General features: G+C 39.8%; 1 protein-coding gene across 1 annotated transcript in view; it reads left to right on the forward strand.

Moving 5' to 3' along the window:
* The window catches only part of dnah2 (dynein, axonemal, heavy chain 2), a 299,507-nt gene that overhangs the window by 247,901 nt on the left and 32,822 nt on the right, over positions 1-18,784 (forward strand). The window contains exons 58-73 of the mRNA XM_051722679.1: positions 864-996; positions 2,378-2,517; positions 2,712-2,922; positions 3,175-3,291; positions 3,432-3,573; positions 3,869-4,038; positions 4,649-4,765; positions 4,937-5,101; positions 5,196-5,321; positions 11,549-11,697; positions 12,048-12,114; positions 13,175-13,325; positions 13,562-13,710; positions 14,046-14,179; positions 15,446-15,590; positions 15,810-16,009. Of these exons, the coding sequence (XP_051578639.1) occupies positions 864-996; positions 2,378-2,517; positions 2,712-2,922; positions 3,175-3,291; positions 3,432-3,573; positions 3,869-4,038; positions 4,649-4,765; positions 4,937-5,101; positions 5,196-5,321; positions 11,549-11,697; positions 12,048-12,114; positions 13,175-13,325; positions 13,562-13,710; positions 14,046-14,179; positions 15,446-15,590; positions 15,810-16,009 (2,316 nt within the window). The remainder of the gene's footprint in view (positions 1-863; positions 997-2,377; positions 2,518-2,711; positions 2,923-3,174; positions 3,292-3,431; positions 3,574-3,868; positions 4,039-4,648; positions 4,766-4,936; positions 5,102-5,195; positions 5,322-11,548; positions 11,698-12,047; positions 12,115-13,174; positions 13,326-13,561; positions 13,711-14,045; positions 14,180-15,445; positions 15,591-15,809; positions 16,010-18,784) is intronic.

Raw genomic sequence — 18,784 nt, forward strand, 5'->3', positions numbered from 1 at the left:
TGTGAACGCCAATATACAGTTTAACAGACTAACACACAGTATAGCTGCTCGTGAATCAACTGATGACTCAGTGTTTGATTTCAGAGTGGATGAAAGATACAACTGTGTGAAATTAGATGAAAAGAGAGAAGTACATTTCTCTACCTCTGTCATTTCACACACATCAGGAAGACAAAGCTCTACCCTCCTTCTACAATCTCTTTACTGCATGTTGTCATAAACTCACAAATTTCATTATAAAAGATATAGTATATTTGCCTTCCTTTCACTTTCTCTGTTTAATTCTCCCTGTCTTTAGCTGGCTGTGTCTCACTCAGTTTCAGCCTCAGTGGCTTTATTTGCATGAAAAACACATTTGTACTGCAATAAGCAAGAAAAATTAAAGAGAGCAAGAAAGAGCAATAATAATGGCAAATATTAGGTATAATGAGAGAAAGCAATAAGTAGACACAGTAGGTTGCTCACTGGCCCCCAGTCGATGACCGGCAAAAACTCTCTCTGTAAGTTGGGAGTTTTTGTGACAGCCTGTCACATTTCCAACACTGTAGAAACATGCATGGGAAATGTTCTCGTTAATCGCTCATTTGCATCTGCCATCACATGATGGAGGTAGTTGTGAGTAACATGACACGCAGGGCCCTGACTCAATAAATATGACATCCCAAACCATCTAAGCACTCACTCTGATTGGTCTGGCACTAGTGTGACTTTAATAAGCCTTACTGGACTGGTAGGTGATATTAGTGTTTGTGACATATTAATGCATAGCATCTTGACCTGTCTACAGAACAAAGCCATTCTAGATAGGTGAGCTTATTATAACTAAGGCTTGTTTGTTTGTTTGTGTGTGTGTGTGTTTTTAGGAACCGTATTCGACAGTACCCAGCATTGGTGAACTGCACGACAATAGACTGGTTTTGTGAATGGCCACGCGACGCTCTTTTGGAAGTGGCAGAAAGATGTTTGGATGGACTCTCTTTAGGGAATGTGGATGGGGTGAGACACATAAATGAAACAAAACACATGGACCCTTTAATATGCTAAAGGAATATTCTGGGTTTAATATAAGTTAAAAGGATAGTTCACCCAAAAATGAGAATTCTCTCATCATTTACACACCCTCATGCCATCCCAGATGTGTATGACTTTCTTTCTTCTAAATACACAAACAAAGTTTTTTTGAAGAATATCTCAGCTCTGTAGGTCCATATAATGCAAGTGAATGGTGGTCAGGCCTTTGAAGCTCCAAAAAGGAGATAAAGGCAGCATAAAAGTAATCTATAAGACTCCAGTGGTTTAATCAATGTCTTCTGAAGCGATCCAGTTGGTTATGTGTGAGAACAGACCAAAATATAACTCCTTTATCACTGTACATCTTGACAGCAGTCTTCTTCGCGATCATAAAATCTAGGGCTTTGTGCATGGGTCAAGCACTAGGGAGTATAATCATGCTTGAAATCATGATTGTGTCTAGAGACTGCAATGTCAAGGTGTAGAGTAAAAAATTAGTTACATTTTGGTCTGTTCTCACCGAAAACCAACTGGATCACTTCAGAAGACATTGATTAAAACACTGGAGTCTCATAGATTACTTTTATACTGACTTTATCTTGTTTTTGGATCTTAAAAGGCCTGATCACCATTCACTTGCATTGTATGGATCTACAGAGCTGAGATATTCTTCCAAACATCTTTGTTTGTCTGCAGACCAAAGAAAGTTATACACATCTTACAGTAGATGGAATGAGGGTAAGTGATGAGAGAATTTCCATTTTTGGGTGAACTAATCCTTTAAGCTCTACTTGGCTTTTTTGTTTTTGCTTTGTTTAGTTTAGTTTTTTAAGCTCAACTCACACTTCATTTTGTGAAAATACACAAATATTGTGTGTACAGAAATGTCTATAATCTTCCATTGTAAGTGCGGAACTGTCAGTGCATTTTTATTTGTTTTGTGTTTTGTGTCATTATTTGTCTTGTGCCTTGTATTAAACCCAGTATTTCTCTTTTATGAGCTACATGAGTACAATAATGTCAATGACACTCACTCCTGGACAATTCTTTGTAGTCTTTGTGAGGGACTGCATGTCTTAGTGGCTGTGATTTATTGAATCAATAGATTAATTTAATTTCAAGTGTTGAGATTTATCAGGAGTCGCTTTAGCTCACTTATCCTTCAGCACTGTAAGCATCTACTGTTTCCTTTGAGATGGAAGGTTCTCTATTGAGACTTCATATGGAGAGAGTTCAGGCCTAGTCCTTTTTTATGTTTTTTAGGATTAAACTGGGTTTAGCGTACTTCTGTTGTGACTTTGAGTGAGGTTTGTTTGAAACAGGTTGCCACAGCTTGTTTAAAGTCATTTCTCTGGTGGCTTCATAGATCCAGAATAAACTTGCCAGTATCTTCGTGACCGTGCACCAGTCAGTGGCCCAGTTCTCTCACAGAATGAAAGTAGAACTGAAAAGACACAATTACGTCACACCCACCAACTACCTGGAGCTGGTTTCTGGATACAAGAAGTAGGAATCAAACACACTTGCTGATTTATTTTTTTGTCCATTTCTCCTTCCTGTGGTCCCTTTTAGCAGTTGTAAAGATTTAAAATTTTATAGTCTCCTGTTTCCATTCATTGCTGTCTGTCCTAAATCTCCTAAACTAACTAAAACAATGTGTTTGTCCTGAAAACCCACTCTTTTTTTTTTTTTTGCTTCAGGTTGTTGTCTGAGAAGAGCAGTGAGCTTGGAGAGCAAGTGTCTAAGTTGAGGAACGGTTTGTTTAAGATCGACGACACACGCAGGAAGGTGGAGGCCATGTCTGTGGAGCTGGAGGACGCCAAGAAAAAAGTGGCAGAGTTCCAAAAACAGTGTGAGGAATATCTGGTTGTCATTGTGCAGCAAAAGAGAGAGGCAGATGAACAGCAGAAGGTGTGTGTGTTGGTGTCTTTTGTTTATGTTCTTTATTGCTTGCTGGTGTGCGTCCTGATGGTTGTGAGCATCTGGGAATGAGTGTTTGGTAACACAATGTGTTTGAGTTCATTTGAGTTGTTTTCTCCATAAATGTTAGGTGGGGTGTATTCTTGTGATATTTATAATCTTCTAGAATTGTCAGCTGTGTATTTGTGTGTGTGTGTGTGTGTATGTGTGTGTGTGTGTGTGTGTGTGTGTGTGTGTGTGTAGGCGGTGGGCGCTCACAGTGAAAAAATTGAAGCAGAGGAAATCAAGTGTAAGGCCATGGCAGAGAATGCTCAGAGAGATCTAGATGAAGCAATTCCTGCTCTAGAGGAAGCCATGAAGGTCATTCTACTTTCATACAACCATTACTTTCAACATTATAAAACTATAGTGTTATCTACCATAACTAAATGTGTGGATTGAATACATAATGTTTTCATCAGTAAATGTGAAGGGGTAAACATGTCATGGTTTGTCTACAGGCTCTTGAGTCACTAAATAAGAAAGACATGACGGAGATCAAGTCTTATGGCAGACCTCCAGCTCTGGTGGAGACTGTCATGCAGGCAGTTATGATCCTCAGAGGATGTGAACCAACCTGGGCAGAGGCCAAGAGACAACTGGGTATGAAAAAGAGAAAGTTCCAGATCTTTATTAAATCATTACATCACATTGATGTCACACATGGATGTAGGCACTGACCCAGCCATGAAATCCATACCAGACTACTGTACAACAAAAATCAAAAAGCCAAACAGAAAAAAAAAAAGGCAACAGGAGGTTGGTTGATTCATTAGTATGCCTGGATATATTAAAAAAGGTCAGCATAATACAGTAAAAGCACAGAGCCACAGAACAGATTGCAGAAAAGAATAAAATATGCGGTTGCTTGAGGCTGAACTCAAGCCATTTGTTTTAGGAGAGGGCAACTTCATTAAGCAGTTGGTGAATTTTGATAAGGATAACATCTCTGACCGTGTGCTGAGAACCATCGGGCAGTACTGCACGCAGCCCGACTTCCAGCCTGAGATCATCGGACGAGTCTCGCTTGCTGCCAAATCCCTCTGCATGTGGGTCAGGGCCATGGAGGTACACAAACAGACAGAAAAATGTATTATGTATTAACCCTTACACAATACAGTGGTCCCGAAAGACATTTAGGCACTTTTGAACACTTAAGTCATACTTAAAACATTTATGAATTTCATTTTATTAGATCATCCCACAACAAATAATGCAATGGGCTTTCCTCCTTACTAACTTTTTTTTTTTCCAATTACTTTTAATCAGCTGGTTCTAAATTCATTGTTAGTGGATGTATGAAGTCAGTTCCCCTCAAGTTCACACTGGTGTTCTATCAGAGTAACCACTGGTGTGGTTTATCACACTAACTATGGACCAGAAAGTGTCCAAATCTTTTTTGTATACATTTTGAATAACATTTCTATTGTTTTATAATTTGAAACATAACAACTGTTTTATTTGTAAAATGTTTTGCTTGAAAATTCTGTTTGTGCTATCTTTCAAATAAATGCCACTTGGACTGATATTTTGTTATATAATGCAATGACATTCATAAATTTTAATGAGCCTCTGTATAAACAATTTTATACAAACAACAAAGTTTCTAAGAGTGTGACATTGAAGCCTGCAATTTTTATATGCTCTCGTACAATGCACATGTGTGTGTTTGTGTCAGGTTTATGGCCGAATCTACAGGGTGGTAGAGCCAAAGAGAGCCAGGCTAAATGGAGCAATGACTCAACTGGCTGAGAAACAGGCTGCACTAGCTGATGCCCAGGGCAAACTCCGAGAGGTGTGTGTGTGTGTGTGTGGGTGTGTGTGTGTGTCAGTCCACCCAGCACTATATTATATGTGTGCATACATGTGTGTGTGAGTTTAAAGTTTATGTTATTTAAGTGATATTGTGCTAATAACATTGCGTTTGTGTGTGTGTGTGTGTGTGTGTGTGTGTGTGTGTGTGTAGGTAGGAGAGAAGCTAGATCAGTTAAAGGGACAATATGATGAAAAGCTGTCCCAGAAAGAGGAGCTACGGAGGAAGTCTGAGGACATGGAGCTGAAACTGGACCGGGCTGGAAAGCTGGTGTCTGGGCTGGCAGGAGAGAGAGTCCGCTGGGAAGAGACAGTAGCTGTATGGACAAGCACACACAGACTCCAGTCACCAGTTTTGTATGTGCATAACATGCAGGCGAAGGTCTCTGATGTGATTATGTGTGTGTGATCAGGGTCTGGAGATGAACATGTCCTGTCTGGTGGGTGACTGCTTGCTGGCTGCTGCCTTCCTGTCCTACATGGGCCCCTTCCTGTCTAACTACAGAGATGAACTGGTCACAGATATTTGGATGAAACAGGTGCCAATCAATCAGTAATCAACCCATCCATCCATGGCCTGGCTATGCAGTTTTTAAAGGAATATTCCGGGTTGAATACAAGTTAAGCTCAATCGACGGCATTTGTGGCATAATATTGATTGCCACAAAAATAAATTTTGACTTGCCCCTCAATTTCTTTAAAAAAAAAAAAGTACAAATCTGGGTTCCAGTGAGACACTTACAATGGAAGTTAATGGTGCCAATCCGTAAATGTTAAAATACTCACTTTTTCAGAAGTATAGCCATAAGACATAAAAAATATGCATGTTAACATGATTTTAGTGTGATCAAATTGCTTGCCAACCTTTTCTGTGTAAAGTTATAGCCAATTTTACAATGGCGTTGCCATGACGACTTAATGTCAACAAATCCTAAATTGACTGACGATTTAAAAAACTTCACAGCTTAAATAATACATGAGTTTTAACAGAAGAATTAATGTAAGTGCTTTTACAAAATTATAAGCTTTACATTTCTGCATTTATACCCTCTTGACCAAATTGGCCCCATTCATTTCCATTGTAAGTGACTCACTGTAACATACTTTTTTTTTTTTTAAGAAAAGGGGTGATGAGTCAAAATTATTATGCCACAAATGCTGTCGATTGAGCTTAACTTATGTTGAGCCCGGAATATTCCTTTCAGGCATTCTAGATGGTCACTATGGCTATTACTAGTTGGTTTACAGCCCCACTCTGAGAGTCCCCCAAAAACACTAAGTAATTGCCCCATTTTCTCTCAAGCAAATTCCGAACCCCCAGCCTTCTGCTTGACACCTCCTCGAAAGCTGCCACCCTCCCCATCTCCGCACACCACTCCGGAAATGTGGACGCTCCATCTGACTTGCATCCCCTTAAAATAATTTGCCTGCCAATCATAATACTTGTCAGAACCCAATGTTTTATGTGTTAAATGTTAAATTTATGACCACTCTATCACCCAAAATACAGAGTCTGGGGCAAAATGAAATTTGAGTGCCCAAAACGTCACACATAATACTCTGAACCTTCAACCAAAATTCTTGGATCTTGACACACCCCCAAAAAACTTGGGTTGTGTCTCCATCTTCTGATTGGCATTGCCAGCAGGTGGGTGTATCTTTAAGACCAAGCCTATACAATCTTGAGGGGGTCCAATAGAATCTATGTAAAATCTTGAATTGCATAAGGCGCACCCTTGCATCTCTAGATGCAGACTTGACGTTTTTTAGAATCCTAGCCCACACTCCCTCCTCCAATACCAAGTGTAAATCTTTCTCCCATAATCTCTTGATAGAAGTTAAAGCTCCGACCCCCAGACTCTGAATTAGCAGGGAGTAATACACTGATGCCTCATGACCTTTTCCAAAAGCAGTAATCACCTCTTCCAGAGTATCTGCTGCTTTAGGGGGTGGGTGTGCTACTCCCAAAAACAATACAGAGCAGGTGACGCCGCTGTAAATACCTATAGAACTGAGATCTGGGAATCCCAAAATGTTGAACCATATTTTCAAAGGATCTCAACACTCCACTCTCATATAGGTCACAGAGTGTAGTAACCCCCCTCACAATCCACTCTGACCAGCAGAAAGGGGACTTATTAATACATAATTTAGGGTTCAGCCATATGCTTGAGGCAACATTTAAATAAATGTCCGAATTAAACACTCTGGACACTTTTGTCCATACTGAATGCAAAAACGAGATAACGGGGTGTAACGTAATTTACTTTGATAGAAAGGCTTTGCAATGGTGAAATAGGGGCAAGAAATTCCTGTTCAATACAAAACCAGGGATGGGCTCTCTCAGGTGGAAGTGACCAATGAGCCAAATGTCTGAGACCAAATGCATAATAATAAAACAAAATCTTGGGTAGGCCTAGCCCGCCTTTGTCAATCGGCCTATGTAACTTATTAAAATGTAATCTAGGACGCTTACCATTCCAAATGAAGGACTTCACTATGCTATCAAATTGCTTGAAATAAGAGAGGGGGACATCTACAGGGAGAGATTGTAGCAGATAGATAAAATTTTGGAATACAATTCATTTTAATAACATTAACCTTCCCAATCACAGATAAATGTAATGAAGCACACCTACCCACATCACTCGAAAACCATTTTATTAAGGGGTCAAAATTAACTCTAACTAAATCAGACAAATTTGCTGGGAATTAAATGCCCAAATACTTAATGCCCTGTTTGGGCCACTGGAAGGCGTCCAGCCGGAAAGCCGTTACTGGGCAGTAAGCTGTCAGAGCCAAAGCTTCAGATTTAGACCAATTGACTCTGTATCCTGAGAACTTAGATCTAATGGGGTTGGAGACAAATAATAAAATATCATCTGTGTAAAGCAAAAGCTTATGCGCCATACCTCCAGCCACCACCCCTGGAAAATCATCTTCCCTTCTTATTGCGGCTGCTAATGGTTAATTCTACCATATAAAATACCTTTTCGGCCTCAAGTGAGATGGCAGCGACCGGAGTCTGATCATTCGCCACTGACCACATAATATTGATGAAACGCCTAATGTTATCAGAAGAGCTGAGGCCCTGCATAAACCCCACCTGATCTATATGTATAAGAGATGTCATAACTTTACTTAATCAGTTAGCCAGAATTTTTGACAATATTTTTACATCTAGCTGGATCAGGGAAATTGGACGGTAACTCTTACACTCGCTTGAATCTTTGTCCTTTTTAAGAATCAGACTGATCTGGGCTTTTGTCATGGTTGGCGGAAGCTTTCCATTCTTTACTGATTCCATATACACTTCTAACAAACGTGGAGCCAGTTCTGTAGCATAAGATCTAAAAAAATTCAGCGGCAAAGCCATCTGGCCCCGGAGCCATGCCTGTATGTAAGGCCTTAATTACCTCGCCAAGCTCCTCCAAGGTTATCTCAGAATCAAGTCGTCAGTTTAGGGAGTTCTAATGGTTCCACAAAGTTTCTAATATCTTCATCAGTAGACCAAGTTGTGGAACTATAAAGATCAAGATAGAATTCTTTAAAATCATTATTAATATCAGTGGCCAAGGTAAAAATTTCACCACCAGCAGATTTCACTGAGGGAATGGTAGAAAAAGACTCTCTCTGCTTTATATATCTAGCCAAAAGCTTCCCTGCTTTTTCCCCTTACTCAAAGTAAGACTGTCTTGCCCTGAATAACCAAAACTCCACCTTCCGTGACAAAATAGTATTATGTCTGTATTTCAATTGGGTCAATTCTCTGAGGCCGTCAGACGACATTCGGCGCTTCAACTCTGCCTCTGCACTTTTAATACTTCCAACTCCACAAGTTCTCGTGCTTTGGATTTTTTTTGATGAATGAGACATTCTGTATGATCTGACCCCTAAGAACCGCCTTAAGTGCCTCCCAAGCCACACCCACAGAGGATACTGAGGACCAGTTGGTCTCCACATAAACATTGATTTCAGCCTTTAACTTGTTGGAATTCAGGATTTTGCAAAAGGGATACATTAAAGTGCCAACTATATGATTTATTTTTCTCCGTATGTGGCAACATCTCTAAACTCATCAGGGTGTGATCTGAGACTAAGATGTTTCTAATTGAGCAATCAACAACAGATGAAATGAGTGACATAGATATATAATTTAAAAAAAATCTATTCTAGAATAAATCTTATGGACTGATGAAGAGAATGTATAGTCCCTACCAGATGGGTTCAAAAGTCTCCAAATATCTGTAAGACCAATATGTTTACACATCCTGTGAAGTGTCAATGCTGCTCTAGGGGGCTTACACACTTTTGCTTCACTATGATCAAGGATTGAGTCCATCAAAAGATTAAAGTCTCCTCCCAATATTATATCATGAGGGGTGCCAGTGGCTTGCAACATCCCTTCAACATCTATAAAAAGATCTATATCATCAGCGTTAGGTGTGTAAATATTAGCCAAAATCAACCTTTGCCCTTGAATTTCTGCTAAAACAATAATGACTTTAGTCTGTTTGAGACATTTGAATTGTAGATGTTTACTTATCAGTGTAATGACTCCCCTGCTCTTACTTGAGCCAGCACTAAAGAAAACATGCCCACCCCATATCTTCCCAAATGTTTCAGCTTCCTGCAGGGAAAGATGTGTTTCTTGAAGAAACACTATATCATATATCTTACATTTAAGGAAAGAAATAAACTTCCTTCTTTTTATGGGGTGCTCCAACCCATTCACATTCCATGTGGAGAGAGACAATCCACTCATATTAACATTTGACATTTTGACATATTAGAAAAAATAGATTGTGTGTCAAAAATAAAATTATAAAGACCACATTCCAACATTAGTGCAACAATCAAACCTCAAACTTCCCTCCACACCAAACAAACAGAAAAACAAAAACATGCGCATTAACCCCGCGCACGACAGTGCCAACTGGCGTCCATCACTCCAAACTCAAACAATCCATGTATGCCTACAAGAGCTCCCACGACAACTTTGCCGTCGGATTGCTCAAGTCCAGTGTTTCTATACAAATTTTGTGAGACAGAATTACATAACAGAAGAAAATCTATAAAACAAACTCCAGCCAATAGGCGGGATAAACACAAAGAACGTGTAGATTCATCCACAACACTGTCCTGAAGGAAAGTTACTGTACAAAACAAACTCCAGCCACTAGGCGGGACCAGCACAAAAAGAAACAAAAAAGGCACCCAGTTTCCTTGGATGGTCAAGTGACTGTAAGTCACACAATGACTTACTCATTCCATTGACTTTATGAAGGACAATGCTTGTTGGGGACATGTAAATACTTTGCGGCCATCCTTAGCATATATTCTCAATTTGGTCGGGAACATCAGTGCAAAAGAGACCTTCTGTTGATGTAAGAGTTTCTTGCATTCCTTGAATCGATCACGTTTCTCTCTTGTCGAATTCGCAATGTATGGAAACAAGAAAATGTTGTGGTTCTTCCAAGAAATCCTTCCTTTACTCCTCGCCTTGCACTACACAAGATCTTTATTGGATGATCTCAGAAATTGGGCCAGAATTGATCGGGCCTGTCTCCCTCAGCGGATCGCCGAGCCGGAACTCTATGAGCTCACTCGATTTCCAGCTTATGGCCTGTTATGTCAAGCAGACTCAGAAAGAGCCCGTCCAGAAATTCCACCATATTCGGACCCTCTGCTCGCTCAGGAATTCCAACAATTCAGACGTTATTCCACCAAATTACGATTCTCCATATCTTCCAACTTTTCCCAAACGTGCGCCCGCCTTGGTCGCTAGCAGATTAGCAGCTAATTCCCTCTCCGATGACTCCAGATAATCGATCCATCTCTCAACATCTGCCACTCTGGTAACCATCTCAGTGAATTTCGTCTCCATGGCAGTGATTGATCGACGTATTACAGCAAGCTCCTCCAAATCAGCAATAACCTTCGTCAGCATTGCCGACACGTTCATCAATTGTTGCCGAATTTCCTTCACCTCACCACCCAATCGACTCCCTGGCTTGCGGCCTGCTGCTCAGGGGCTTCAGCTTGAGCACATAAGTGTCTTTTAATGTCTCCAGAGCCCGAGGATTTTGAATTCTTTGACATATTGTCTTCCTAGAACAGTTAAGAATCAGGGAGTATTAAGTCTCACCAGTTTAGACACAAAAAGTATTAAAACTAGCAAAGTGTGCAGAGCTTGCCGTTCACACGTCCGAACCTTGCATGGCGTCACGTGACTCCCCATGTCTCCTTTTTAATGTAAGTCTGCAACTTTTTTCACCTGTTAAATCATAAGTTTGATTGCATAGACAAGTATTAGCACACCTCTCTTCAACAATGGACAAATTAAGGTATCATTCATGTCTGCAACACAAATGTTGCAGGATGACTAACATGCTAAAATTTTATGTTTAGGGTTGGCGGTTTGTTCAGAACCTTAACCCTAAGTATGAGCAATAATAATAGTGATGCTTGCCTTAGCAAACACCACTAATTCATCTGTCTTTAGCACACGATATAGACTCTGGGTTAAGGCTAATGGCTTTTGGTTTATTGATACACGTGTCAAGCAGACATCAGATGTGTCTTAGACTAGAGCAATTCCAGTAATGTGCTGTCATTTTGCTGTGAATCCTTTTTTAGTATTGCATCATTCTGTCCACTTAACAGTTTTATTATATTATGCAGATGATGGCTCTGACACTTTATTTCTCTTTCCTTTCATTCAAATGTCCTTGCCCCAATCCACCACTAACCTTTTCATCTCTAGGTGAGAGAATTGGATGTGCCATGTTCTCCAGGGTTCAGTTTTGCGGTGTTCCTATCTAAACCCACGGCAGTGCGCGAGTGGAACATCCAAGGCCTCCCATCTGATGCCTTCTCCACTGAGAACGGAGTCATCGTCACCCGTGGCAACCGGTCAGTCTCAGAGAGCCAATCCCATAATGCTAATTAGAATAATGATGATATCTCATGAATAATGGGCAGTAATGAATAGTGATTGGAGAATAATTATCTTAAGATAATAGTAAGCTCCGTTTTCTCTGATTGTTCATTAATGCTAATTTCCATGCCCCTCACACTCACACACACACCAAACAGATTAATGGCATTTTGAGATTATGGATTATGATGAATAGCCTATTTATGGATAATGTGATGTGCATTTATAGTGAGAGCTAATGTTTCTTTCTGGCTTTTCCCTCTCTTTCCCCCTGTCTCTCTCTCTCTCTCTCTCTCTCTCTCTCTCTATTTCTCCTTTCCCACAGATGGCCACTAATGGTGGACCCTCAAGGACAAGCGCTGAAGTGGATTAAGAACATGGAGTCTAAAAGAGTGAATATTTCATGGACACAAACATTTCACACTCTCTTCTTCCCATTATACACATTCATAGAGGCAATTTAAGTGAATAAAGACTGCATTATTTTGTCAAAAAAATCCTGATAGCAAATCTGGATATCAGAAAAGGACTGAAACAAGACAGCATTAGATCTACTTCTCCACTGAGAACATAACCCACATTCAGTAGAACATTACCTGCTCAGGGTCACAGCACCTCGTCACATGACTCACCATTTTACCTGCATACAAGTCATTTTCAGAGCCCTTAATTAGAGTACACATTCTCCAAACTCAATCCTCCTGTGACTTTGAAACTACCTCTCCTTTGAGGCTGCGTCTCCGCGCCTGCTCTCCTTCAGCAGAACACACCTTCCATTTATGACCCCCTCTGAACACAGTTGCACATTAATATACACTGTCTTTTGTGCTGGAGTGTAAAGGTTGTATTGTTTGCTGTACCAAGGAGAGATTTAACACATTAGCAGTGAGATAAACAGACAGACAGAGAGAGAGATAGATAGATAGATAGATAGATAGATAGATAGATAGATAGATAGATATGTGGGATAATTGAGTGTTATCAGAAGGAGAAATAGAAGGACACACACTTGCGCACAATCTATTATTTCTCAGGATAATTTACTGTGCAGCTTCAGTCTTCTGTCCCTCTCTCTCTCTCTCTCACTCTCTCTCTCTCTCTGTCTCCTTTTCCTCCTCTTTGCAGGTCTTTTTTCATCTTTAATGGTGAGTGTCTGGAGCGGTGAGTGCCGTTCACATGCTACAGTTAAATGCTGACATTTACGAACAGTAACAAAATGACAGAGCTGAAGCCTCTTTTCTGCCTCCTCCAGCCCTTCTTCCTCTTGTTCACATTCCATTTTCTTTAGCCAACGTCCAGTCATCACTTTTGAATCATATTTTTGCTCACTGTTATCTTCTCTTTTTTTCTTCTTAGTTGATATCATTCTCTCGTCCTCTGTATGTCCTTGTGTATTCTTTTTGTCCTTATACTCTTTTTTTCTGTCTTTTTCTCTCTTTCCCTCTCACTCAGGGATTAAAGATAATAGACATGCAGATGCCTGATTTCTTGCGGATCCTGGAGAATGCAGTGCAGTTTGGTTCCCCGGTTCTTCTGCAAAACGTTCAAGAAGAACTAGACCCTTCATTGGCTCCCATCCTCAACAAGTCCCTAACACGAGTTGGTCAGTTACTGTCAAACACACACATGATATAACATTAACTGCCAAATAGTAACCTGTTATCAGTCTATATAGTATGTGAGTGTTAAAGCTCTCGGCTGGTAACAGAAAGGTTGTAGGTTTGAATCCTGCAGTGGCTGATCTATGGAATGTCCTTGTGATATGTGTACTATAAATTGCTTTGGATTAACATGTCTGCTACATGATTACTTACTACTTGTTATGTGTGTGTACTGCAGGTGGGAGGTTCTTGCTGAAGCTGGGAGATAAAGAGGTGGAATACAGTCCTGAATTTTGTTTCTACATGACAACTAAACTCTCCAACCCTCATTACACCCCTGAGATCTCCTCCAAAACCACCATTGTCAACTTTGCTGTTAAAGAACAGGTCTGTGTGTGTGTGTGTGTATGTGTGTGTGTTACTGCAAAAAAATTGCACTTGCTCCGAGGGAAGAGGTCTTTGAAGATGAAGTGTAACACTTTGTGTGTGTGTATGTGTGGTCAGGTTTAAGTGGTTTACGAGGACTTTTTTTTAGGTTACAAACTGGTAATTACTAAGGTATTATGCTATAAATGTGGTTTATCAGGACATTTCTAGTGTCCCCATAATTCAAATCGCTTAGGGTTAGGGGATAGAATCTATAGTTTGTACAGTATAAAAATCATTATGTCTATGGAGAGTCCTCATAATGATAGCTGCACCAACATGTGTGTGTGTGTCAGGGTCTGGAGGCCCAGCTTCTGGGGATCGTGGTGAGAAAGGAGCGCCATGAGCTGGAGGAGCAGAAGGACTCTCTGGTTATGAACATAGCTTCAGGCAGGAGGAAACTCCAAGAGCTGGAGGACGAGATCCTGCGGTGGGCTGCACACACACTCACATATGCCCTGGCACTGCATTAACACCTTTATACAAGAGCCACTCTAATAATAGAGTGTTTATTTAATCATCAGTGTATTTATCAGGGTTGGGCAAAATTTAAGAAATGGCTCCCTAGAGATTCATGAGTGGGAATTTGAGTTTAATTGGCCACACCCCACAGGATGTTGAATTTGAATTTAAATTGGAATGACAGGAAGAGAAATTCACTGAATTGCAATTCAAAAAATTCAACACCCACAAAACAGAGGAACAAACTTTTCTGACAAAAAAATTAGATCATTAATTTTGATTATGCCTATTTTTCTATTGCTACTGTACATAGAAAACATTTTCTCAACTGATTAGACATCTCAAACTGAGATCAATATTGTCAAAACAAAAAACAAAAGTATTTTGCTATACATCACAAAGTGCCCAGCACAGTTTTCAGATAACTTTATAAAAATATACACTCACCAACCACTTTATTAGGTACACCTGTACACCTACTTATTCTTGCGATTTATCTAATCAGCCAATTGTGTGGCAAAAGTGCAATGCATAAAATCATGCATATATGGGTCAGGAGCGTCAGTTAATGTTCACATCAACATCAAAATGGGGAAAAAATGTATCTCAGTGATTTGGACCGTGGCATGATTGTTGGTACCAGACGGGCTGGTTTGAGTATTTCTGTAACTGCTGATATCCTGGGATTTTCACGCACAACAGTCTCTAGAGTTTACTTAAAATGGTGCCAAAAACAAAAAGCATCCAGTGAACGGCAGTTGATGAGAGAGATCAACAGAGAATGGCCAGACTTGTTCAAGCTGACATAAAGGCTATGGTAACTCAGATAACAACTCTGAACAATTGTAGTGAGCAGAATAGCATCTCAGAATGCACAACACGTCGAACCTTGAGGCAGATGGGCTACAACAGCAGAAGACCTCGTCGGGTTCCACTTCTGTCAGCCAAGAACAGAAAACTGAGGCTGATGGTTGATGTTAACATTAACTGAAGGTCCTGACCCGTATCTGCATGCTTTTATAAATTGCACTGCTGCCACACTAATAAAGTGGTTGGTGAGTATATATTAACATTTGAATTTATTGATTGTATACTATATTGTGATATTACCAACCATGTTGTGTGATAATTCATACTGAAAAATCAAATGTATTATTAAAAATGCATGTTCAATACTCTGGTATTTATACTAGCAAATCTTATCCATTTCATGTGTGCGCACACGTGTGTGTAGGCTGCTGAATGAGGCGACCGGCTCCCTGCTGGATGACGTTCAGCTGGTGAACACCCTGCAGAACTCCAAAGTCACAGCCACAGAGGTAGCAGAACAACTAGAGATCAGTGAACTGACCGAGAGCCAAATCGATACTGCCAGAGAGGTGAGAGAGAGAGAGAGAGAGAGAGATGAGGGGAGGTCAAGAAGAGATAGTTGGTGTGAGGGAGGGTGCTGAAAGGGTTGCCAGATTGGATTACAGATTGTAGCTCTGAATAAGGGAGAGAGATAAAAAGACTGCTGAGATGAGAATGTTGATAAAAGAAGAGGCAGATAGTTATAGACACCACTTTCTCTTTGTGTGTGTGTGTGTGTGTGTTTTCAGGCCTACCGCCCATGTGCCCAGAGGGCATCCATCCTGTTCTTCGTGCTGAATGATCTGGGCCGTATAGATCCCATGTATCAATTCTCTCTGGACTCCTACATCACCCTGTTTGTCCTCAGCATAGAGAGCAGTCCCCGCAGCCACAAACTAGAGGAGAGGATCAACAATCTCAACAGACACCACACTTACGCCGTCTACAGGTCACACACACATGCATAAACACTCACTGTTATACATGCATAAATACACTGCCTGGCCAAAAAAAAGTAGCATATTCTAATATTTAGTTGGACCGGCTTTTGCTTTGTTTATGGCACGCATTCGTCGTGCCATTGTTTCGACAACCTTATGCCATGTCACAAAATGTATTTCTGTCCAGAGTTGCATTAAATCCTGTATTGACGACAGGAGAGTCGAACCACCCCGTAAAGTCTTCTCCAGCACATCCCAAAGACTTTCAAGGGGGTTAATGTCAGGACTCTGTGATGAAAATGATTCCTCATGCTCACTGAACCAATCTTTCACAATCTGAGCCCAATGAATCTTGGCATTGTCGTCCTGTAATATGCCTGTGCCGTCAGAGAAGAAAAAATCCATTAATGGGATAACCTGGTCATTCAGTACATTCAGGTAGTCAGCTGACTTCATTTTATTGCTGCATAACGTTGCTGAGCCTAGACCTGACCAACTGAAGCAACCCCTGCATCATAACACTGCCTCCAGAGGCTTGTACAGTGGGCACTATGCATGACCGGTGCATCACTTCATGCGCTTCCCTTCTTACCCTGGCACACACATCGCTTTGAAATAAATCTGGACTCATCAGACCATATGGCCTTTGCTCCAGAGTCCAATCTTTATGCTCCGTAGCAAATTGAAGTAGTTTTTTCGGATTAGCCTCACTAACAAGTGGCTTTCTTGTGGCCACACAGCTGTTTAGTCCCAATCCTTTCTCGTTCTCGTCACATTGTATGTGTGGAAATATTTTTACATTCACTATTAAACATTGCCGTGAGTTCGAATTGCCGATATATGAATCACTGCAATAATGATCCAATCATAGGCTCTTAAGTATCTGCTTATTTAAATCCAAACCGTGACTTTTGTTTTGGCCAGGCAGTATATTACGGCTGTCAATCGACTAAAATACTTGATTACAATTATTTATTTTTTGTAGTAAAGAATTTTGTAGCACTCAAAAGAAAAGTCCATTTACTCAGCTTCATATTGTCATGGGTGTAAAGTAACGAATTACAGATACTCTTGTTACTGTAATTAAGTAGAATTGTACTTTGAGTAGTTTAAAATGTGTATAATTTTACTTAAGTACAAGTGCTATAACTGTACATTTCCTCCGCTGTTTTCCCTCCGTCTGTGTTCGCTACATCCCTGTCCCATCTAAAAAAAATTAGCCTGTAAATTAGCTGTCACTTATAATATTGGGCTCCTGTCAGCAGTAAAATCTGACAACACTGGAATCATAAAATGTGCTTCTTTACCTCAGATTACGCTAAATAAACTCAATTTCCCGCCTTGTATAGCCAGGGTTGGGGAGTAACGAAATACATGTAACGGGAATACATATTTAAAATACAAAATATAAGTAACTGTATTCCACTACAGTTACAATTTAAATCATTGGTATTTAGAATACAGTTACATTCAAAAAGTATTTTGATTACTGAAGAGATTACATTGCATTTTATTGTCATTTGTTTCATTTAATATTTAGTCCTTTCAGATGGAAAACATTTATATATATATATATATATATATATAAATGATGCGATCCAAAGTGCATTTGAACAGCAGTGAAACACTTTCTTATGATGTGTTACATACATACGAGCAGACAGAGAAGTAAGTTTGAAGTAAGTTTGGAGCACAAGAAATAGAAATAAACCTTGTGTATATTGTCAGCTTTACGCTAAGCTAAAATGCTATTTCTAGCCATTTTACATGCACGTTACCAGCCACGATCATATTTTTTTATCAAGAAAATTCACGTTAGATCATAATTTCTTTTTTTCTAGAAAGATCTTTGATATTAGGGCATAAATCGTATTCTTGATAATAATTTTTGTATTGTTTTCCTGTAAAAATAATATTTATATTTTATAAAAATATAAAATTCTTTAAACAAGATAAATTTGATTTATCTTGTTTTAGAAACAGCGCTGCATAAGATATTTAGGTTTTTCAGAGAATGTCTTTTTAAAGTGTGTATTTTGTCTTACTGTACTGGCAGAGATTTTATAGCCAAAACAAGTGAAAAAATCTACCAGTGCTGAAGAAGTAATCCAAAGTATTTAGAATACGTTACTGACCTTGAGTAATCTAATCAGAATACGTTACAGATTATATTTTACAGCATGTATTCTGTAATCTGTAGTGGAATACATTTCAAAAGTAACCCTCCCAACCCTGTGTATAGCTAATGCACATGCGCGTTCTCGAGTTAATTGACAGGTGATGTCTGTATCTAAAAGGTGATTGGCTCGTTTACCTGTAAGGCAGGACTTCCTTTCTACATCCGTTGGGGGTTCCAGTTTCTCCCATTCATTTTAATAGAAGTGGCCCGTCTCTGCTAAATTGTCTCTGATTAGGTGAGGTTAACAGCCTTATATGTAGTTTCACAAATTCATTTGTGAAAGTTAAATAAGTGCCCACCAGTGGAGCGTCACATATTTGTGTCTTTGGAATTGACAGTGAAAGCACAGGCTCTCAGATTTTAAATCTGCTTTTGAGTCGAGCTGGCAGTACGGAGTGAGACAGACTTGCTATGCCTTTCACAGAAACAACTGATAACAAAAAATATTGATGTTGTTACGTTCTCATCAAGCGTTTGACTCACTTCAAACAAAGATATTATGCATGTAATCTAGACAGTCCACTCTTGGATTTGGCCCAATTACTTCTTCCTGATTGCTATGCTTAATCCGGTTTTAATGGTGCCTGATCCAGAACTGATGGCC

The sequence above is a fragment of the Myxocyprinus asiaticus genome, chromosome 2, assembly GCF_019703515.2.
Source record: "Myxocyprinus asiaticus isolate MX2 ecotype Aquarium Trade chromosome 2, UBuf_Myxa_2, whole genome shotgun sequence".
In the NCBI taxonomy this organism is placed as follows: Eukaryota; Metazoa; Chordata; class Actinopteri; order Cypriniformes; family Catostomidae; genus Myxocyprinus; species Myxocyprinus asiaticus.